The sequence below is a fragment of the Rhinolophus sinicus genome, linkage group LG02 (assembly GCF_036562045.2).
Source record: "Rhinolophus sinicus isolate RSC01 linkage group LG02, ASM3656204v1, whole genome shotgun sequence".
In the NCBI taxonomy this organism is placed as follows: Eukaryota; Metazoa; Chordata; class Mammalia; order Chiroptera; family Rhinolophidae; genus Rhinolophus; species Rhinolophus sinicus.
This window is the reverse complement of record NC_133752.1, coordinates 28197153-28221587: the sequence shown is the minus strand read 5'-3', so window position 1 is coordinate 28221587 and position 24435 is coordinate 28197153. Positions and strand designations below refer to the sequence as shown.

The 24435-nt window shown below is 35.7% G+C and overlaps 1 protein-coding gene across 1 annotated transcript in view; it reads left to right on the top strand.

The window, feature by feature from the left end:
* The window catches only part of ENPEP (glutamyl aminopeptidase), a 94392-nt gene extending 70232 nt beyond the window's left edge, over nt 1-24160 (top strand). Inside the window, exons 14-20 of the mRNA XM_074322470.1 lie at nt 4356-4506; nt 5522-5595; nt 5705-5806; nt 5895-6065; nt 7948-8088; nt 22223-22301; nt 23354-24160. Of these exons, the coding sequence (XP_074178571.1) occupies nt 4356-4506; nt 5522-5595; nt 5705-5806; nt 5895-6065; nt 7948-8088; nt 22223-22301; nt 23354-23506 (871 nt within the window). The 3' untranslated portion in view covers nt 23507-24160. The remainder of the gene's footprint in view (nt 1-4355; nt 4507-5521; nt 5596-5704; nt 5807-5894; nt 6066-7947; nt 8089-22222; nt 22302-23353) is intronic.
* Nucleotides 24161-24435: the final 275 nt, after the last annotated feature.

The window sequence follows — 24435 nt, the reverse complement described above, 5'->3', positions numbered from 1 at the left end:
GCCCCCAACTCAGGCCAGCTGCTGGCTGGCCACCTGCAGTGGGAACGATATGCTTGATTTCCTCTCCATTTCTCTGCATGGAACTTCTGCTTCTCACTCCTTATGCTTCCACTGGGTTCCTCCAGCCTTAACGCAAGGAGAACAGAAGAAGAGAGGAAAGACCCTGACATGCTGTCTACTTTGGGTCCTCTCTGAACCTTATAAATGATTAACACTGACTCTTCCTCATGTCACCATTTGCATGGTGTTTTTGCGGCTCATACCCGTTCTGTGGCCAACAGTGTTTTTCCTGCAGTTCCCATGAGGAGCATGTGAACGCCTCTGAGCCATAGGAAGTATTCATGTATCCTTTGCCCCGACAAAGTCTGGAAGGACAGGCCACCTCATGCAGTCCCATCTCTTCACTCTGAGGTCAGAGCACTAGCCAACCACAGCCTCTCATCCTTTAGATTTCTTGGCGTATCAGACACCAGACCACTATGCCTCCAAGCTCCAGGATACATAGGGAAAATTCTTCAAGTGATCTCATCAAAGGCCCCTTTCGTAGGCTTGATATGAGGGGGAAAGCCTTCACAGTACACTGACAGCACTCCCAAAAGTCCTCTTCTAAAATGTCACTTCCTCCCCCTTACCTGCTCCAACCTCTTTATTAGGATGGTGAATAGGTTATCAGCTAAGGGTCACAAAACCAGTTTCTGCCCATGTTAGTCCCAATTTGGTGGGCCTGCATCTTACTTTGGACCATAGGCCAAAGGGGCTGGTTTGGGGGCCTTGCCAAAACTGAGACAGAAATAATCCTTTGTTGTACACCTGTTATGATAGGTTTTATCCTTTTCAATAGCTTATTTTGTGCTGTGCAGACCACTGTGTGCTAAAGCCAGGATAGGGATGAAAAATAACATAAGGGAAAGTGGAGACTGCCAGCTAACAAGCCCATGGGTGGCAGCAGGAGTCCCTGGGTGAGGGAAGAATGGCAGAGAAAACAGCTTAGAACGGCACCTAAGCTAATGATACAAATAGAATTCTAGCCAAGTTTCAAGGAGCAGTGCCTCCAATGATATCCAAGGTAAGGGCCAGGTTAGCAAATAAAAACCACTAGGTGAACATCAGCCACGCCAAAATTACAGCCCTTTAGGTACACCAGTTTTGCCATTTTATAGGTGTTTGCAGAAGGGAGCAGAGGATAACACAGAACTGGATAAACAACTTCTCTACCATCATGTGGACAGCCCTTTAAAAGAAGGCAGAAGTAGAGGAATGGGGAAAGATCAAAAGGGATCTAGTTGATTGCAAAGAGACATTTTAAGCCAGAAATCTGAATTTAATTGGCGAGTTAACGGTGAGAGACCAGATACATTAGAACATTCTAAAACTGTCCATACTACCTGAAGGCTTTGGCTGAACGTGAGCATGTGGGGTCAGTTCCATCCACCTAGGCACCTCTCTCAACCATTCTACTGTCCCATTCAACAGCCTTGTTTAACAAGACAATTGTTTAACCCAGGCTTCTCTGAGAAGGAAGTCTTTCCAGGTCACACCCAGAGAAGACAAAACAAACATTTTGGTACAAGAGTTCCCAAACTTCCTGCATGCCTCAGCCCAAGATAGGAGAGCAAGAATTCCCTCATAGGACTTCTTTTTCCTCTTCTTCTCCATTGAGTTTGGTGGGAACTTTCTTTAAGTTATAGCCTCCATCCTCTCTATACTATATGAATTATAGGAAAATTCCATGATTTAAGTCCCTCAGCCTGGGTTCTCACTATATAAATGGAAGAGTTTTGAATAAAGAAAATTCTCAATCAACTTTGGCTTTCAGAACTGCTATTTGCTATGCATTTAAAAAGAAATGGAACTTGATACTTAAAGTTGAATAAGAATGCTGTCTTAGGTTGACTTCCCTAGAAGCAGAGTGTGAAATGGGAGTTCTTGTACATGTGGTTATTGAGAGAGAACATGTGGTTATCTCTTGAGATAGGGAGTGCAAGAGGCAGGATGGGGCAGGGGGAAAAAGCTGAGTCATGATATGGTCTCATCTGGAGTGTATCTCTGCCAGATTCAACTAGGAAGCTATGAATTGTACCATAAAGTAGGTCCAACTTGAGGAACCCACGCTGGTTTGTTGCATTCCTGAGTCAGACAATTAATGGTCAGGAGTAGCAGTGTATAACTTCTTAAGCAAGATGAATGTATTTGGCTAAGGGCTATTCTCTGAAGAAGGTGGCAGCTGTGAACCAACATAGTGCTATAAAGAGATCTGGAAGGGGCACTATAGATATCTTTGTTCTAAAAAAACAATTCTTCACATATAGCTCCAGTAATATCAGCATTGTCTAACAACCTGTGAGAAATACAAATTCTTAGGCCCTCCTCCAGACCCACTGAATCAGAAATTCTGAGAATGGGTCCCAAGAGAGTGTGATTTAACCAACTTTCCAGTGTTACTGTGATATGCTAACATTTGAGAATCATAATTCTAAATGATACTACTTTTCCTCTGAAGTATCAAATACCATTGATCCCGTGGATAAGAGCTGCAGAGTAATGTGATTTGGGGGAAATGAAAAGTACATCAGCTTAATTCTCAAAATATTATTCTCTATAATATCAAGCATAAAAAATTCACTCCCAGTCCAGTGTCCTGAACACATGACTCAGATTTAAAAAAAAAACAAGTGGTACCAAAATGGAACTATTGCATGGCTATCACGTGTGCTGGAAAAATAAGACACTAGGACAGATATTGATTTTTCAGCATTTGAATATGTAATATTTAGTCGAGGCCTCTAACCTGTGGATCATCAGAGGCCCTCCTTACTTCTGTTTATGCTACCCAGTTAGCCAGTTCTTCTGGTCCTTGTAACCAGACTCTTCTAACCTTTTAACCTGACAGAAATGTCCAGCCCACTTGATTTCTGACCAAATCATCTGTCATTCTCCCTAAACTTAGTCTCTTTGCTAATTTGATCCTCACAGCAACAACTATTCCTCATAAGTACTGATTTTCCTTGGAAATACGACCTAGCCGGACAATCAGCTCTAATGCATCTTTTGGAGCAAAACTTGATACAAGACCTGGTCTTATAAGACCGGGTATATAATGTAATATAATATAATATAATATAATATAATATAATATAATATAATATAATATAATATAATATAATATAATATATAATATAATATAAATATAATACTGGGCCTTACATTAATTTTTGCTCCAAAAGACGCATTAGAGCTGATTGTCTGACTAGGTCTTATTTTCAGGGAAACACGGTATCTTAAGAAAATACTAACTGGACATAGTTGTTGCTCTATCCACCAGGAAAATGGAGAATCATTAAAATTAGAAAATCATCAAGTTTCAAATAGCAACACAAATTCTACATTTTTTTAACTTAACAAACAGTCTCAATAAAACATTCCATTTCTCAATATTGTTTATACTTTTATTAAGGGAGGCTGAATGCTCCAAAATATAAATCCTTCTAAATCAGACCAGGAACAGAGAAAAATAGGAGAAATTAGCCCTCTGAACTGAAAAGAAAACTCTGTGTCATCTCTCATTAGTAAAAATCGTATGATGCCAAAGAGTTTTATTCTTATTTACCTCTCCAATTCATCCTCTAATCAAACTCTTGAGGAAAAAGTCAAGATATAATTACATTATACTTCATTCATAAAATGACCTCAAACATAAGAGCCCTCAATGCAGCAGTATTACTAATTCCATAATTTAAAATGTATTAATTAATTTAAACTTCCTAAGTGTAATTTGGAAAAACAGGATTCCCATCTAAAATTCTTTCCAAAACCTAGGCTAAAATCTGAAGCATAACTGATTTCTAAGAACATGATTTGAAGAGATTCTAGAATCCCTTCTAAGGAGGCGGAGATTAGATTATTTAAACTTTGAAATGCCAATGGTAACTTCAAATTGTCTGGAGGAACAAAATCCATTTTTATTTAGTCATATTATTGGGAAATATTTTAAAAAGGAGATATTTTAATGGGAAATATAAGTTCAATTGGAATGTTTTAAGCATTCATGATTAGAGTACTGTTATTCATGTTTCCTCTATATCAAATGCAAATAATTTCAAAAGATATATTTATAACGGTGTACATCTTATTGTTTTGTCTTCCTCTTTATTGTTGAATGCTTGAAAGTATAAGACATCATTATGAACAAAACTCTTTGATTGGGCTTCAGCAATACATGCATTTTTCTTAATTGTATAATAGAAGGAATTTCATTAACATTGAATTCTGTAATCTCATATTAGTTCTTTCAGTCAAATAGAAAGTAATCTGTTTTTTAATTAATTGTGGTGTGTTTTTTTTCCTTTCTTTCTTAGAGCTCATCTTCTAGATTATCAGGTGGCTCTGAACTTGACCAAGTACCTCAGAATGGAAGAGGATCTTTTACCATGGCAGAGAGTCATTCCAGCTATAACCTATATCATTAACATGTTTGAAGATGATAAAGAGCTATACCCTTTGATTGAGGTGATGTTAATGGTATATTTTATGAAAGTAAATGTTTAGCCGTTAGCAGAACAGGAAGATTTCTGAGAGAAGGAGCTCCTGGAAGACACAAAAGCCTATCTGCCTGACAAGTGAAATCAAAGGAAAATACAATAACTTGACTAGTCAAAGCAAAGAGATGCTATTTATTTTTTCAACTTGAAATGTATCAGTATTTCTGGTTCAGTATACCACTCAAAGGTATATTTTAGTGTTATAAGGAATACAGTAATTAATCTTTTATTTAAAATAGACATTTTAAACCATACTAAATAGATCCTATTTTTAATGGCTTTATCTAAGTCAAAATGAATTTATTCTTACCGAAATATAACATTATATTTCCTTATTTTTACTGATATTATTTCCACATTGAGATTTTATTATAAGATTATCATTCTAAATACTTTGCTTTGTGATTTCTGTAGCACTTTTGCAAGACACTTGTAATTTTAAACAAATTTTAGATTCAAATCTCTAGCTCTTCTACTTAGTAAATGAAAGGACTCAGACAAATGATTTAATATTTGTCTTAATTTCCTTTGTGCAATAGGAATGTCAGTGCTTGGCTGCCTATGGTAATGAGATAGTGAAGATCATGTAATATAAACATCCTTTGTAAATCCAAAGGCAATATACAAATATTAGTTATCATTATTATTATTTCATAAATAAGTGTAATATTCTTGGTGTAGTAAGCATGTCAATCGTTATTCTATTTCTTACAAACGTTAAATAAGATGTGGAAGTTAAAAGGGGCTAACCAAAGTTTTACAAACAGTAGAGAATGATCGAATAGTCTGATCTTCAGGATTGAAGCAAAATTACAGTGTGATTAGAACTGAATACATCCCTTTCCTGAAGACAGGCCCAAATTTCTCTGAACTAGTAGGAAAAAAATATTACAACGGGAAGGGGGGGCCGTAGATTATAATAAATGAGAACATATTGATAAATAATGAATTATTACTCATTGTACATGGTACTTTTATTTCAGGACTACTTCAGAAAGCAAGTGAAGTCCATTGCAGATCGTTTGGCATGGGATGATACTGGAGACCACAACATAAAGTTATTTCTTACATTTTTTAAACTAATATTCATTTTATATCTGTTAGTGTGTTTTAAAATATGTTGAAAAGAGCTCAAGGTCCAGCTTTGTATGTGTTTATTTCCTAAGGTTACTCCGTGCCTCTGTGTTGGGACTCGCGTGCAAGATGGGAGACAAAGACGCCTTGGACAATGCCTCCAAGTTATTTGAGCAGTGGCTAAGTGGGACGAGGTGACTGCTCACCATGTTTTCAACACTAGAAGACCTTAAACTGTGAAATGAGAAATTAAAATCTCTGAAATACTGTTTATTCTTCTAGGATTCCTGTAAATCTCAGACTTCTGGTATATCGATATGGAATGCAGAACTCTGGCAATGAAACTTCTTGGAACTACACTCTTAATCAATACCAGAACACACCATTAGCTCAAGAAAAAGAAAAACTGCTGTATGGATTAGCATCAGTGAAGAATATTACCCTTTTGTCAAGGTAAATTGGAGCTTTTTTTCACTTCTATGAATGGTATTTCATGGTTTATGTGTCACAGTCTGTTAAAGATGCTAATTAAATTACATGTTTCCCAAAAAACCTATTACAATTATTTTCCCTGCAAGAAATAAAATATAGCTGCAATAGTGGCTTAAACAATAAAGAAATACAATCTCATATGAAAAAAATTCTGAAGGTAGACAGTTTTCAGTTGTGTGCAGTTGTTCAACATTTTCATCCAGGACTTAGGCTCTTTCACTTTCTGCTCTGTCATCTTCAACATGTTGGATAACTCATGACTTCCAGAGCTCCAAACATTTTGTCTTCACACATATATTTTCAATGGAAGAAGGACAGGAGCAAAAGAGTCCCTCCTCACAAGGCTCTGTCTTTCATATTAAGAGGTCAGTTATCTCCACTTCCTCTCATAATCCAGAACTCGGTCACACGTGATCATTCTGGGTCTACCAGTTGATCATTTGTAGAATAGAATGAATTTAAATTCCTTTGACTGATTTTGGTCAATCATGATACTCTGCAGCTAAGGTAGGAGTCTACCTTCCCTAGGATCAAGGATACCTTGATCCAAGCCCAGAATAAAACTAGTCTCTGTTAGCAGAGAAGGAGTGTCTGCCACATTGTGCATACATACACAAATAAAGTATGCTTAGATTCCACGCAGAAGGTATAAAGACTGCTTGAAGCTCATCTATGAATTCTTATCCCACTATACACCTATGCCCCAAATCAACTAACTCCTGCCTTAATCCATTATTTTGCTTAGTTGTGGTTTCTGAATTATTTACTCAATTCATTTAACCAACATTTATAATGCCCTTTCTATGTATAAGCATATAGATTGTGGGACTAAAAATGAATAAGACATGATATCTATCCTTGAGAAACTTATAGATTTGTGGGAGAGGCAGAATGTAAATTATAAACTACAATGCAATAACCAATTTGTAAGGACTACCAGAAACAGTTTGTTTTAACCTGACAGGGCCAACAATACACCTTCACCATCTTGCCTCAGGGTTATATGTCTATCCTCCTGCTCACTGCCCAGAGATAGTCTACCAAGAACTTTATCATCTTGACAGTCAAAACCTCACATTGATACATTACTTGGATGTCAGTGTGTGGATTGTATCTGATGAGAAAATTAGCAAGTACTTGGATGCCTTACTAAGACTTTTGTGAACTAGAGGGTAAAAGATAAATTGCACAAAAATTCCGGGGTCCACCACTCCAGTGCAGTTTCTGGAAGTCCAATGGTCCAGAACATGTTGAGATATTCCCTCTAGATACAGCCATGGCACAAATTTAATAAAAATCTATTGATTTTGCCACAATTTATTTATTTGGACTTATTTATATTCTACTATAACTATAGCCAACTAATCTAAACATATAGGTTACATTAGGAGGTTGTTTCTTACAATTTGTGGAAGAACAAATAAGACTTAACTGTTATCTCATAAAAACTAAGAGTATAAATACTTTCCCTTAACTTACTGGCTCCTTTTTTATAGTTCAATGAGGTAATAGGTAAATGAGTAAAGTGCTTCTATTCAATAGATAGTTACCTTTTAGTTAATAGTTAAAATGTTAATCTTTATTGTTTTCAGTACTTTAAAAATAATTTAATTTTCAATGTTCCTGTAGTTTATATATCACTAGTCCTCAAATCATAGGTTGTTTTTTAAAATCAGTTAAATAGCTTAGAAAATTTTAAATTGTGTTTTATCATTTGTCATATTTAATTATCTTTGTTGGTTGGTGCCTCAAGAATTGAATTACAGGAATGAAAGCTATGTTCTTTTGGAATTTAGCTAAGGGTGAACATTAAAATTTCCTTTTGACTTTTGGCTTTTCTTAGGTATTTGGATTTACTCAAGGACTCAAACCTTATTAAATCTCAGGATGTATTTACCGTTATCCGCTATATCTCATATAACAACTATGGGAAGACTATGGCCTGGAACTGGATACAGCTAAACTGGGAATATCTAGTCAACAGGTGAGATGATCAGAATATGGTTTGTTGTTCTCTTTGTTGAATACTAAGAGAACTATCTAAAATTCTTTCTTTTTCTCTTTACTGGACTTTCTTTGATATCAATATAATATCTGAAATAGCGTATTATCAGAGGTAAAGAATCATGGTATTTTCATTCCAGGGAAGCAATATACTAATTAATTTTCAGCATAATTTCTTTTTTTTAAAAAATAAAGTTTATTGGGTGATAATTGTTAGTAAAGTTACATAGGTTTCAAGTTTACAATTCTGTAATACATAATTTCTTTTTTGGAAGAAAAAAAGAAATTGTTTCCCCCCGATCTGAGATCTGGAGAGATGCCTAAGTCACATTATTTTTAGTTTCGTTAAAATAAGTTAATATAATTTTTCATGTTGTGCTAGCATCTAATATAATGCCAGGCACATATTTAGTTCTCAATTAATATCTAATGAAAACTAAATGAGAATTCCTGGACCTGAGTTCAAATTAGAGCCCTATATCTTACTGAGCTTATATGGATGATAACTTTTATCTCTCTTGACCAGATAATTAAACTTCAGGCATGTTGAAATATTCTTAAAAGGGAACTGTATTTCCCAGGTAATAACAATTTAAAATGACACATAGCAAATTAACTAAAGACATGCTTTCCCAATGTCTTATTTCTACAGCCCCATACAGAAGAAATATTGCTATTGTTGGTCCTAATCCTCTAAGTTTAATGATATTTCCATTAAAAAGATATTTCTTTGACAGAGTATAAAATATAATATAGAATATATATGCCAAACAAATATGAAAACATTGACTAAAAGACCTTTACCATATGTAATCTCCATAGCAGGAGATAACCTCTGGTATCCCCTCCTAATCTCTTCTGTCTTCCCATCAGCACTGCCTCGTTGACTGACTTGTCAGAAATACTAATGACTGTAACTCTTATTTCTGTTCTCTTTTTTACTCCACAACTCACCAGAGTGCCATTTTATGTTGATTCACATTTCTCATCATTCTCAGATCCAGATTATATCTCTAGCTCTCAACCAAGATAGCCTACATTGCTTTTGCCTATTTGTGATAAATTTTTGCTTTTTTTATTCTTGTAAATGATTGGGTGTAACTCTTCATCCATCTCTATGAAAATTGATTGGTGCACATGTGAGTTCCCATGCGCACATGATGCTTTGTCCATCTGTTTATAATTGTTTCAATAAAATGCTTGGTTTAGAATTAATAAACCTACCTATACAGAACATGTTGTTATCTGGGGGTAACAGTACATTTTATGTAAGATGAAGCCTTCCATTTTGAAAGATATATGCCTAATGACAAATATTGTGTATTTGTTTTAATTGAACAGACTATAAAACTTTTTTTGGTATATGCTGCAAGAAAGCTGTGTAGATGAAGAACAATGCTTACTTTTGTATTATTGAGAAAAGATAAGTAAATAGTGTTCATTTTGCACAATAAAATGGCCATTCATTTATTGTCTTTTAAATAGAGTATTTCTCAAGGCCTATTTATTTGAATAGCTCTGGTGTAATTTATTTCAAATAATGCATTTTTCTTTTTTAAAAATTAGTTCATTGTTATTCCTCTTTAAAAATTAAGAAGTAGAGAAAAACAAGTGTTATTTTGTCATAAAAGTCATAAACCTCTGGTCTTAAAATAAATCTATTAGACAAAATACTGAATTTAAAAAAAATGAATAAATTGATAAACTATTTCCAATGCTAGTTCCAAAACCCTCACCCAAGGCTTTTAATATTTCTACATAGTCTAGTGATCTAATTCTCATGAGGTATTATTTCAAATAGCCTCAAACATAAAGTTGTGTAATAACCACATGTCAGACACACACACACACGCACACAAATGCCCAATATTAATTATGGTTAGTTTGAATAAATAGAATTTTCCCATTAAAATTGGATGAGACAAATTGAACACAAATGAGCTAAGCTTTATCCAAATATTTCCAAACTCTTGAAAGTTTTCCAGACAGACTTCAAAATGAGTGGTTTTACTGCCTCCATTTCTGAAAAATTTATTGTCATCCTAAAATAAATAAACTGCTTTTTTATAAAGCTTTTGTCATGTGATTTTATGACAACACCACTAATGCACTTTCCAGTTTGAGACTTAACCACAGAGTTACAAAGATACTTCAGAAATTATTCTTCGCTTTTATTTATTCCACTAACTCTTAGATGAAACTGTGAAGTTGGATGAACCCAATAAATCAATAGTGTGGTATGACAAAATTTGGTTTTAATGTATGACTATGACTGAAAAAATTAAGTTGATGGGACATAACTGAAACCATTTAAACATTATCTCATAAAATAATTTAATAAACAACTAAAAGTTTGTGTGTATCAAAGTCATTCATTTTGGGAAACATCATAATACTTGTGTATATATTAATTCCACAAACATTATTTTCATATAATTATTTTTCAAAATGTTTAAGATATATTTAAATCCTTATTTTAGTTTTAAAAGTAATCAATATGATAAATACATAGCACATTTCTCCTTAAATGCTACACTTTATGTGAGACTGGTTTCTTGGAAATGAACATACTTTGTTCTTACACTTCTAGTGTTTACATAGGTAGTTGCAGTCTTTATTCAATCTATCCATTGCTAGCTCCCAAATATATCTTTTAATTTTTAGTACCTAAGAACAAAAGAGAGAAATATTATAGAAATTATAGAAGGTCACTGAGAAAAATTGTTTTCTTTCCTGTTACAGGTAAGAAAGATTCAGACTTTCCCTGAATCTATAGAATATCATTATAGCAACTTAATGTGTTTTCCTTTTCTACATCCCCATTTTCTTACTATAATATGAGTACATATGTATTGTTTTGTACACGATGCAGATAAGCAAAAAGGATACAAAAACCACCCATAATCTCACCACCTAGAAATAACCCCTGTTGTCAAACAACTGTTTTTCCTTAAATAATTAGTTATGGCTGTTTATTTATTTACAGAAATGGCATCATTATACATATGGTTTTATAACCTTTTTTCATATCATCCTATATTGTGGATGTCTTTTTTAAAAATAGTTCATTTATTTCAGTTACAGTTGACATTCAATGTTATTTTATATTAGTTTCAGGTGTATAGCATAGTGGTTAGATATTTATATAACTTATACAGTGATTCCCTCATTAGTCTAGAACCCACCTGGCACTATATATAGTTGTTGCACTATTACTGACTATATTCTCTATGCTGTAATTTACATTCCCGTGACTGTTTTGTGACTCCCAATTTGGGTTTCTTAATTCCTTCATCTTTTTCATCCAGTCCCCCAACCCCCTTCTCTGGCAACCATCAGTTTGCTCACTGTATCTATGAGTCTGTTTCTGTTTTGTTTGTTCATTTGTTTTTTTAGATTCCGCATATAAGTGAGATCATATTATCTGCCTGACTTATTTTACTTAGCATAAATACCCTCTAGATTCATTCATGTTGTCACAAATGGTAAGATTTCATTGATTTTTATGGCTGAGTAATATTCCATTGTATGTATGTACCACCTCCTCTTTATCCAGTCAACTACTGATAGGCAGGTTGCTTCCATCTCTTGGCTGTTGTAAGTAGTGCTGTAGTGAACATAGGGGCACATATAGCTTTTCAAATTAGTTTTGGATTTCTTCAGATAAATACTCAGAAGTGAAATTGCTAAGTAATAAGGTAGTTCCATTTTTAATTTTTTGAGAAACCTCCATACTGTTTTCCATAGTGGCTGTACCTATTTGCAATCCCACCAAGAGGGCAGGAAGGTTTCCTTTTCTCTGCCTCCTCAACAACATTTGTTGATCTATTGATGATAGCCATTGTGACAGGTGGGGGTGATGTCCCATTGTGGTTTTTATTTGCATTTCTCTGATGATTACTGGCAATGTGCATCTTTTCATATTGGTCTATTGGTAATCTGTATGTCCTCTGGAGAAATGTCTATTCATGTCCTCAGCCCATTTTTTTAAATTGGATTCCTTGTTATTTTGGTATTGGGTTATATGAGTTCTTTATAAATTTTAGATATTAACACCTTATGAGATGTATCATTGGCAAATATCATCTCCCATTCAGTAGGATGTCTTTTCATTTTGTTGATTGTTTTCTTTGCTGTGCAAAAACTTTTTAGTTTGATGTAGTCCCATTTGTTCATTTTTTCTTTTGTTTCCCTTGCCCAAGGAAATCTGTTAGTAAAAATATTACTAAGGGTAATGTTTGTGAGTTTACTTCCTGTGTTTTCTTCTAGGAGTTTTATGGTTTCACATCTTACATTTAAGTCTTACTCCATTTTGAGTTTATTCTTGTATATGGCATAAGAAGGTGGTCTAGTTTCATTGTTTTTGCATGTATCTGTCCAGTTTTCCCAGCACCATTTATTGAAGAGACTGTCTATACCACATTGTATATATAGCTTTGCCTCCTTTGTCATAGATTAAATGACCATGTTGGTATGGGTTGAATTCTGGGCTCTGTATTCTGTTCCATTGAGCCATGTGTCTGTTTTTATGCTAGTACTATGCTGTTTTTATTATTATAGCTTTGTAGTATAGTTTGATGTCAGGTAGCATGATACCGCCAATTTTGTTCTTCTCTCTCAGGATTGCTGCAGCTATTCGGAATCATTTGAGGTTCCACATAAATTTTAAAATTATTTGTTCTAGTTCTGGGAAAAATACTATTGGTAATTTGATAGGGATTACATTGAATCTATAGATTGTTTTGGGTAGCATGGACATTTTAACGATGTTAATTCTTTTTATCCATGAACATGGTATACACTTCCACTTATTTGTATCATCTCCAATTTCTTTCTTTGGTGTCATAGTGTTCTGAGTACAGGTCTTTTACCTCCTTGGTTAAATTTATTCCTAGGTTTGTTTTTTTCTTTTCTTTTTTTTTTTTATGAATTGTAAATGGCATTGTTTTCTTAATTACTCTAATAGTTGTTGTTGGCGTATAAAAAGACAACCAATTTCTGAATGTTAATTTTGTATCCTGTTACTTTACTGAATTCATTTATCAGTTCTAATAGTTTTTTGATGGAATTTTTAGGATTCTCTCTATATAATATTGTCATCTCCAAATAACAACAGTTTCACTTCTTTCTTTCCAATTTGGATGCCTTTTATTTCTTCTTCTTGTCTGATTGCTGTGGCTAGGACTTCTAATACTATATTGAGTAAAGTGGTGAAAGTGGACCTTGTCTTATTCCTGATCTTAAAGAGAATGCTTTTAGGGGCCGGCCCAGTGGCTCAGGCGGTTAGAGCTCCGTGCTCCTAACTCCGAAGGCTGCTGGTTCTATTCCCACATGGGCCAGTGGGCTCTCAACCACAAGGCTGCCAGTTCAATTCCTTGAGTCCCGCAAGGGATGGTGGGCTCTGCCCCCTGCAACTAAGATTGAACACAGCACCTTGAGCTGAGTTGCCTCCCGGATGGCTCAGTTGTTGGTTGAAGCGTGGGCTCTCAACCACAAGGTTGCCAGTTCAACTCCGCGACTCCCGCAAGGGATGGTGGGCAGCGCCCCCTGCAAATAAAATTGAACACGGCACCTTGAGCTGAGCTGCCACTGAGCTCCCAGATGGCTCAGTTGGTTGGAGCGTGTCCTCTCAACCACAAGGTTGCCGGTTCAACTCCAGCAAGGGATGGTGGGCTCTGCCCCCTGCAACTAGCAACGGCAACTGGACCTGGAGCTGAGCTGCGCCCTCCACAACTAAGACTGGAAGGACAACAACTCAAAGCTGAACAAAACCATCCACAAGTAAGATAGAAAGGACAACAACTTGACTTGGAAAAAAAGTCCTGGAAGTACACACTGTTCCCCAATAAAAACAAAAACAAAATAAAAAACAACAAAAAAGGGAAAAACTGAAAAAAAAATGTTTAAAAAAAAAAAAAAGAGAATGCTTTTAGCATTTCCCCATTGAGTATGATATTAGCTCTGTGTTTGTTGTATATGGCCATTATTATGTTGAGGTATGCCCCCTCTATTCCCAGTTTGCTGAGAGTTTTTATCATAAGTGGATGCTGGATTTTGTCAAACCCTTTTTCTGCATTTATTGATACGATAATGTCATTTCTATCTTTCATTTTATTAACGTGGTGTATCATGTTCATCAATTTGCAGATAATGAACCAAACTTGCATTCCAGTTATAAATTCCATTTGTTCATGGTATATGATCTTTCTAATGTATTGCTGAATTAGATTTGCAAATACTTTGTTCAGGATGCTGGCATCTATGTTCATCAGGGATATTGGCCTAAAATTTTCTTTTTTGTAATATCACCTGGTTTTGGAATAGGGATTATTGTGGCCTCATAAAATGAGCTTGGGAGATCCCACTTGAAATTTTTGGAATAGATTGAGAAGGATAGGTGTTAATTCTTCTTTGAATGGTTGGTAAAATTCACCTGTGAAGTCATTCATTCCAGGACTTTTGGTTGTTGGGAGTTTTTTGATTACGGGTTTGATTTCGTTTATAATAGTCAGTTGGTTTAGATTTTCTTTTTCTACTTGATTCAGTCTTGGAAGATTGTTATGTTTCTAGGAATTTATCCATTTCTTCCAGATTGTCCAATTTGTTGGCAAATTATTGTCCAATTTGTTTCTCATAGTATTTGCTTATAATCCCTTATATTTCTGTGGTGTCAGTTGTCACTTCTCCTATTTTATCCTGATTTTATTTATTTGGGTCCTCTCGCTTTCTTCCTTGATGAGTTGATGAAGGGTTTATCAATTTTGTTTATCTTTTCAAAGAACCAGCTCTTGGTTTCATTGATCTTTTGTATTTTTTTTTTAGACTATTTCATTCATATCCACTCTGATCTTTGTTGTTTCCTTCCTCTTACTCACTTTGGGCTTTGTTTGCTCTTCTTTTTCTAGTTCTTGTAAGTGTAAGGTTAAATTGTTTATTTGAGACTTTTCTTGTTTCTTGAAGTAGATTTGTATTGCTATGAATTTGCCTCATAGTATGCTTTCACTGTGTCCCATAAATTATGGGTCATTGTGTTTTTTGTCTTCCTTCGTCTCAAGGTGTCTTTTGATTTCTTCCTTGATTTCATTGTTAAGCCACTTATTATTTAGCAGCATGTGTTCAGCAGCATGTTTTTTAGCTTTCATGTATTTGTGTGTTTTTAAGTTTCTTTCTTGTAATTGATTTCTAGTTTCATACTATTGTGGTCAGAGAAGACACTTGATATGATTTCAATCTTATTAACATTATTGAGACTTGTTTTGTGCCCCAACATGTGGTCTATCTTGGAAAATGTTCCATGTACACTTGAAAAGAAGGTATATTCTGCTGCTTTGGGATGAAATGCTCTAAAAATATCAACTAAATCCAGGTGGTCTAGTGTGTCATTTAACACTGCTGTTTCCTTGTTGATTTTCTGTCCATTGGTATCAATGGGGGTGTTGCAGTCCCCTACTTTGATTTTGTTACTGTCAATCTCTGCCTTTAAGTCTGTCAACATTTGCTTTATATATTTAGGTGCTCCTATGTTGGGTGCATAGATGTTTACTAGGGTTATGTCCTCATGTTGGATTGATCATTTATCATTATGTAATGTCCTTCTTTGTCTCTTATTACAGTCTTCATTTTAAAGTCTATTTTGTCCAATCTAAATATTGCTACCCTAGTTCCTTTCTTGTTTTCATTTACATGAAATATCTTTTTCCATCCCTGTACTTTCAGTCTATGAGTGTCTTTTGATCTGAGATGCATCTCTTGTAGACAGCATATGCATGGGTCTTGTTTTCTTATCCATTCAGCTACCCTGTGTCTTTTGATTGGAGCACTTAATCCATTTACATTTAAGTAATTGTTGATAAATACATAGTTATTGACATTTTATTATTTATATTTATGATCTCCCTCCACTCTTCTTCTAAAAGATATTCCTTTAATATTACTTGTAATACTAGTTTGGTGGTGGTGAGTTCCTTTAACTTTTTCTTGTCTGGGAAGCTCTTTATCTCTCCTTCATTTTTAAATGATAGCCTTGCTTGGTAGAGTACCCTTGGTTGTAAGTCATTTTGTGCCCATCCCTTCTTACCTGCAAAGTTTTTGTTGAGAAATCAGCTGACAATCTTATGGGAGCTCCCTTGTAAGTAACTAGTTGCCTTTCTCTTGCTGCTTTTAGGATTTTCTGTTTGTCTTTAACCTTTGCCATTTTAATTGTAATGTGTCTTAGTGTGGGCCTGTTGGGGTTCATCTTGTTTGATACTCTGTACTTCCTAGGCTTGTGTTCATTTCCTTCTCCAGGTTAGGAAAGTTTTGACTCATTATTTCTTCAAATAGGTTCTCAAAACTTTGCTTTCTCTCTTCTCCTTCTTGTACCCCTATGATGCAAATGTTGTTACACTTGGTGTTTTCCCAGAGGTCCCTTAAATTATCATTTTTTAAAATTCTTTTTGTATATCTGCTGTTCTGTTTGGGTGTTTTTTCCTATGTTGTCTTCCAAATTGCTGATTCAGTTATCTGCTGATATCACCCATTGAGGTCACCACTTGTGGGGCTCATTGGGTAATACTCTGCTGTGTTCTGAAGCCTATCTCTGGGTATGTTGGTTCTGGGTCTCTTGGGAGAGGTTCCAGTTTAGGCCTAGGTAAGCTGCTGTTTGTGACTGGCCCAGGACTACCTGGTAGGAGCTACAGCAATTTGTGGTTGGTTGCTGACTGTGCTGAACCTGGAGGTGCATGGGAAAAGCCACTCTGCAAACTGAGGATGGCTGCCACTACCATTGTGTCTGCAGTACTTCAACATAAAGCCCAGGACACCCCAAGGCCTGCTGTCACCTGACAGCTGCCCATAAGGCTTAGCCACTGATAGAGCCTCATGGAGAATATGAGTTCAGTGAGGCAAGGTTTCAGGGGTCCCCAGGGTGGGACAACTGGTGTACACCAGATTAATATAGATTCTGGTTTGGCAACAGTGCTGAGCCTGGAGCTACTTAGCAAAAGACTCAGAGCACACTGAGGCCAGCTGTTGCCTGCCTGGGGCCTGTCAACCCCAAGAGTTGTCCAAGAAAGATTGTAGCATGGGCTGTGGCTAGCTGCTGGCTGCAAAAGTTCCTCCAGTTGCATGCAAGTTGAGGCCAGATGTTTGCTGTTGAAAGAGCTTCATGGAATGTGTATGGTGTGTCTGGCTGCTGGTCAGGGAAAGTGCCTCAGGCGGTGTGTGAGCTGGGTGGGACAAGGTCCCAGAGAATCACCAGGCCAGTGTAGATTAAGATTTGGCCTCATGGGAGGGAGGGCTCAACACAAGAAATATGGTGCCCACCTGCTGCCTACAAGAGAGGAGAGTTCTACACAAGGAAAACAGCAACTGTCCCTCCTGTCCTCACCCTGAAGCCACATAATTCAGTCTTTCCCTGTATGTTTCTGTACCTCCTGGGTCACTGTCCCTCTTCTGGAGCCCAGGGTGAGTGCCTGTGAGCAAGTGAGTCTGTGCATGGGCCCTTTAAGAGGACATCTGGGTTTTCAGCAGCTTTCTATCTCACCCAAACTGGTGGAACCCCCACTGTTTTTCTCAGATGTTGTGGGGGCTCTACTTCCTGGCATTGGTATTCTGGGTAGTGGAGCCTGGTGTGGGGCTGGGTCCATCTCCCATGGGGGGGAGGGAACCTCTCCGACCGAGATATATCTCTCCCAATTCTCAACTGCCACATGCAAGTGTGGGGCTGGCTGTTTTGCATCACCACCCCTCCTACCAGTCTCAATGTGGCTTCTACTTTATATCCTTTGTTACAGAACATCTGTTCAGCTAGTCTTCAGCTGAATCTCCAGGTTGATTGTTCTACAACTTAGTTTTAATTTTAATGTGGTTGTGGGAGGAGGCAAGAATGTGATTTATCTACTCCACTATCTTGCCCCCTCGTTAATGTCTTTAAGTGTGCTTCTTCAACATGATTTTTGATGCTCAATTGTATTTCAATGGGTAGATACATCTTAGTTTATTTTGTCATCCTCCATCTGTTAGATAATAGAATTGTTCCAAACTTTTCACCATATAAATAGCGTATTTATGGTCATCTTTGAAATTGAATCTCTTTGTTCTTTTTGAATGTCCTTGACAAATTGCTCAGGATATAAATAGTACTGGAAGTAATACTGTTGTGCTAAATGATGTATTCATTTTTAGGGTTTCTGATGAAAGTTACATAATTGTCACCCAGAAAAAAATGTACTAATAACTTTACCTATTTTTCTAATCCTTGCCAATACTGAGCACTATCATTTTAAAGTATTCTTGCTAAATGAATATGTGAAATCTTGTATATTAAGTTATAATTATTTTATCTAGTAAATCTTATGGAGCATCTACTATATGCTAGGGATTTTGCTTGCCATTGAAGATGCAATGATAAAGAGAAACAAATCTAGTCCCCTGTCTTCCCGGAGCTTAGAGTCTAGTGATGGAGATCAACATTGAGTAAAGAATCCTACAAATTTGTGTATGCTTAAAACTGTAATAATTACAAATAGAAGAGGTTCAGGGCACACTGAAATAGTGTAAATGGGAAATTGGCCAAGTTAAAAGAAGTTGGAGGTTAAGGGCTTCCCTAAGGAAGTGATGCTTGAGCTGAATTCTGAAGAAAGGGCAGGAGTTAATTAGGTGAACAGGTGGTGAAGCGTTCTGGCTAAGTGTTTACTATAAGATAAGAGGAAAGATAAGGGCCAAGCTTTGCACAGTCATGTCAACATCTGGGCTTTTGTTCTAAGAGCAATAAATAAGTCACTAAAGAGTTTTAAGTAAGAAAATGAAATGATCGATTTTACTTTAAAAAGAAAGCTCTGGTGCTGAGGTAAAGCACAGACCTACATGGGGGCCACAGTGAATGTGGGAAAAGCAGTTAGAGAGATATTGCAGTAGTCCTGGCAAAAAATAGTAGTAGGTTTGCCTATGGATATAATGATGAAGGTAAAACATAAGAACAACAGTTAGAATTGGGTGGTAGATTAGAAATGGGAGGTGAAAGTGAGGTATCAAGAATAATGCCAAGATTTCTAGAAAAGATAAGGTTTGAAGAAGGAGAATGATGATTTCAGCTTGCTATATATGATGCCATTGAATTTCTTTTGAGATTTCGAAGTGAAGATTGTTTCCAGGCGATTACAGCCCCTTGTCAAATGCTAATTAAGGTTTGAGTAAAGTGGAGACTAAAAAATGCTCATTATATTTATTGGCATATAAGTTATTGTAACTCCAGAAGAGGTTTTCAGTGGAGTGATGGGGGCAGAACCCAAATTAAAATAAGTCAATAAATGAGTCAGTGGTGGAAATATAGGCAAGAACGGCAGAGAAATATCTTGAAACATTTGACTATGAATGGGGAGGTGAGAGAAAAGAAATTAAGATAAGAGCTAGATCAAAGGAATGTGTTTTTTTATAATATGGAAGATAATTTTCATATGTTTAATATATTAAAAGCTGATAAGAAAGATCCAGTGAAGAATGAGAAATGTAATGTGTAAGACAGAAAAAATTATTTTTAAATAAAGTTTTTAAGAAAGTGGGGGAAAATAGGAACCACAACACAGGTGATTGATAGGAGGAAAATACCTATATTTATATAGGAGTTACTCTGCATTTTCTCTGTCAAGTAGAATGCAAGGTCATTTTTTTATGGGGAGGAAGGAAACAGGGGAAGTGTTTGGAGGTTAGAGGAGAGTGAAAACATTTGAAAAAGGCAATTCAAAGAGGAAGAAAATGAGTTTGCCAAGGTAATATAGGAAGATTGTTAAGGTGGAAAGCTTATTTAAGATTGATATCTGTGAATTTATAGTGATACATTATGGGGAAAGGTGGGTGACCTCCCTTGACAGAACTTGGCCACCTGGTTCAAACACAGAGAAAATGGCTGTTGATTTCATCCAAAGTTGGAGTTCTGATAAACACAAACTATTAAAATATAAGGGATTTAGGGCTTAGGCAAAAATGTTATTGAAAACGGTAGACTGTGGAATCTAAACTATAGAAGGAAATAAGTGAAAGAAGAGGAAGAGTTGATGGTCCAGGCGAAAATAGGGGTAGGGATGGTCAATGGGCCAGAAATCCAAATAAAGTCAAAGTACGGTCATAGTAGAAACTGAACTGTAAATTATGTCATGGGGGGTGCATAAACAAATAATTTTAGATGAAGAGTGTTTATAGATGGTCACAAGATATGACCATCGCAATTGGTGGCTGAGTTCGAGTGAGGAAAATATCAGTGGAAATGAGATCAAGCAACTAAGGAGCTGAGATGTCATATTGATCATCCATGTGGACCTTGAAATGACCCAGCATGATGGAATGGCTTGGAGTAGAAAGGAAAACTAGGAGTCAGGTGCCAAAGTGTATCATAAATAAAGTGAGGGGGAATAACCTGAAAGAATATAGGTTTTTAAAGAGAGTGGAGGAATAATAGTCTGGAAGCAGCAATGGGGAGCCTGGCGTACCTATTCCAATTCTGACTTGGTGCTACGAAGGATGTGGGAAAATAAACATTCCCCAAATGAGAAGTGTTATTTCCTGTAAAGGGATAGTTTCAGAGAACTAGGTTGAAAGGTTCAAGAGATTGGGAAGATCTAGGAGGCTAAATCAAAGAGGCAAGGAGGTATACACATTATAGGGACAATGTTGAGAATAGATGCCTCAGAGTCTTAGATTTTGGATAATTGCTGATGACATGAAGTAAAGGGAAATTGTTTGCCTTAGACTTCTAAGACATAAAGGATGAAACACATGGTGGATTCAAATTCAGTGGTGTCTGTGGTAAGAGTAAGCATTGGACCTAGTACACTGAAGATCATGGTTACTCATCAGAACTTTTTGTCTTCTTCCCACTGGTCTATATCCTCTTTATAATTCTTCTGCAAACCACTGATTCATTGTTTTGCTAATTTCATGTTTGTATATTTCTCCCTCTTGCTAATTTGAAGGGTTCTTTATATAGTGAAAATATTGGTTCCTTTTACAACAAAGTAATAAATTTTAACTTTCAATTTTAGGACATTTTTAATATAAAATTTTTTTAAATGTATATGCAACAAAGTTTATCAGTTTTTATCTTTATGGTTTCTGTTGTTGCTATGTAATAATTTTTAAACGTAAAATTTCTCTTACTGTTTATTAACTTCTTTATCTATTGATATATTTTCTTTTATCCTTCCTCAACATCCCAACGGTTCACATTTTATATGTATTTTTATAGTTGTTTTTCTTGCACTGTGATTAGCTGTGATGCGATGTTTACCTATATCACAATCACTGGTGTTACGGTCTGCAAGGAAATTTCTGATTCTCGCTCTTTAAGAGAGAAAATGGAAAAGGGACAAAAATAGAGATGATATTCTATCTTTGCACTTAGCTTCAACTGTCTTTGCTTAGCCTAGCTGATACAGAACATAACCCAAATATGCAAGTAGCTAATATGGTTTTTTGAAAGCAAAATAAATAGCCTATATTCAAATTTGCATATCTGCAGGAAGGTGCATAGAATATTATCATAAAGGTGATAGAGCTTTTCTGCTATAACGGAAATATAGAAATGCAGTAGCTGGAAAGACATTAATTATTTCTCACTCAGTTTAGTCTCCTGAAGTGAGCATTCCAAGTGGTTAGATGGTTTTGTAGCTTGAAGCCCAGAGGCTTAGCCTATCTATGTGGTTGAAGCTTGGAGAAAAGGGAGAAGAAAACAAGAAGCCTAAGGCAAGCAATTTCCTTAAGCAAGGAGGTGGAAGAAATTGAACACTTCTGCTCATGTTGCATGATAAGAATTGGGTCACCTGTCTAGACTTCCGTAGCTATGAAGGAGGCTGAGAGTGTAGTCTCTAGCTGGATTTTCATGTGTGCAGATAAAAGGAGAACTGATTTGGGGAATACAACAAGCAGTCTACCACATCTGGGAAAGTGGTATGAATCTGCCTAAAAAATGAAGTGCAGAGTTTACTAAGAATTTCTCCTGAATAGAATTAAATGTTTTGCTTACTTTGAAAATTACTTTTAAAAAACCTCCACAAAATTAAAGGGAAATGTCTGCATCTAGAGAAAGGATTTAAAGTTCTGTGTACTTATATTCCCTTTTTCTCCCTAAAATTTCTCTTCAGATACACACTCAATGACAGAAACCTTGGCCGGATTGTCACGATAGCAGAGCCATTCAACACTGAACTACAGCTCTGGCAGGTATGAAGACAAAACCTCTGAAATTGTCTTAGAAGGGAAAAAAATTAGCTTTTCTAAAAGAGAAACAGTATTTTCTCTATTTCGATTACAGAAGACAAGGAGAAATAAATTATGGTATCTAATTAAATGTATAACTGTGTTTTTTTTCCTAAACTGAAAAAAATTCAAACAAGCAAGAAACAAGGTTTAAAACCTGAGACAGGCAAGGCCTCCGGAGCTTAGAGGTCGGTCTGCATGAGATCATGCAGGTCACTACCAATGCAGGAACAGTGTAGCTCCCCTTTCCTGGTAAATGTCACCCTGGAATAAATTGGACAAGATGTCATTCCTTTCAGAATTCATAGTTTTGGAATTTCAAAACTAAACCCAAATCTTTTATGTTTCAAATATCTCAATTCCTAGAGGAAAAAAAAAATTATATTAACGTTGGACACATTGTATAAATTTTCAATATCTGTGTAATTAGAAATTGGAATGCTAACATTCTTCTCTGTGTTAAGAAACATAATAATTCTTATTTTTGTAAATAGCAAATAATACTATGGTTGAATTTTGGGGAGAGATTTGGAGGCAAGTGGGAGGACAGAACCAAGTTTAACAGTTTTGGGGTTTTTTTTTTTTTATTTGATTGTTTGTTTTGAGTCCTTAATAAGAAAACTGAAAGTGCATTAAAATGCTTCAGACCCCAAGAGTGAAAGGCTAAACAAAGCCATCATTCCACAGATTTTCCAGGGACCACCCTGGGGAATGCACAGAAAATAGAGAAACCAGCAGAAGCAGGAATGGGCATATCAGCTGTTACTCTGCTGCTCTCTTTCCCCAATATGTCAGAGCCTCTTTTGGCTTGACATGTTGCCAAAAGCCTTGGGTGCTAATGGCTAATCTGAGAGATGGGCTCAATCTAAATGATGCATCAAGAGATGTATCTTAATGTTGAGTAGTGATACTGAATTTCCAGGTAAGAAGGAAACAAATCCAGTTTTGTAAATGAAATTCTTGAAGAATAATTGTGCCTAATATGACTTTCTTAATTATTTCCCTTTCTTTTATAGATAGAGAACTTTTTCAAAAAATATCCAGAAGCTGGAGCAGGAGAAAAACCTAGGGAGCAAGTGCTGGAAACAGTGAAAAACAATATCGAGTGGCTAAAACAAAACAGAGAGACTATAAAAGAATGGTTTCTTGCTTTACCTATGGATAATTAATGTGTTCAAATATCATATTTTAACTTTGTAAATCTATTGTTTCTGCTATTAGTCATTTGGTGGCCTAATTTATAAGCACTGTGGAGGGAATCATATACACAAATACTGCTTTTGCCAAGCATTACGTTTTATGTCTTACAAAGCTTTAAAATTGTTTGTCTTTGTTTATGAAGGAAGATACTAATAGAGTAGTTAATGTACTCAGGGATTTCTTCTAAGTGTACTTCATAGGAGATTCTTTACAAACGGAAGAGAACTCAATAGCCATTTTAATGTCTTTAAATACCATTCTTTGTATCTTAAATCTGTGAAAATAGAACAATTTGGTGTTAGCTTTACATTTTTAGCACCAAAGAAACACCACTAATCTTTTCTCTTGATTGATTTTTAACATTTAAATACCAGTACTTGAGGGACCAATATTACCATCTTAGTCTTTATTTTACTATTCAGAATTACACAGATCTAACAACATTTTATTCACATATGTCTTATTCCTTTCAATCCTACCAAAGTAACTGGGCTTAAATTTTACTCAAGGATTGCATGAATTAGCCAAAAAAATGCTGACTGTTGCCATTGCTTTTATAAAATCAACAAGAGAACTCTCCTCTCCTTTTTAAAATAAATCTGAATGATTACCTTGAAAAAATATATATTGTTTTTCAGTGTCACTTTACTCTTGAATAATAACTGCAATGTTCCCCAAATAATTTATCACGATGCAAATATGATTGAAACCCTACCTTTTTCATGCTTGGTACTCTGTCAACTTGTTCCATTCCCTACAAAGCTCCTCAAATACTCTGTGAAATTAGAGGGAAGATAATGCTCAACTTTGTTCCATGGATTTTAGAGGCAAAAGGCTAAATAATTGGAAACTGGTCAAGAAAAAGCGAAGGCTGATTATTTTATAAAACTAAATGGAA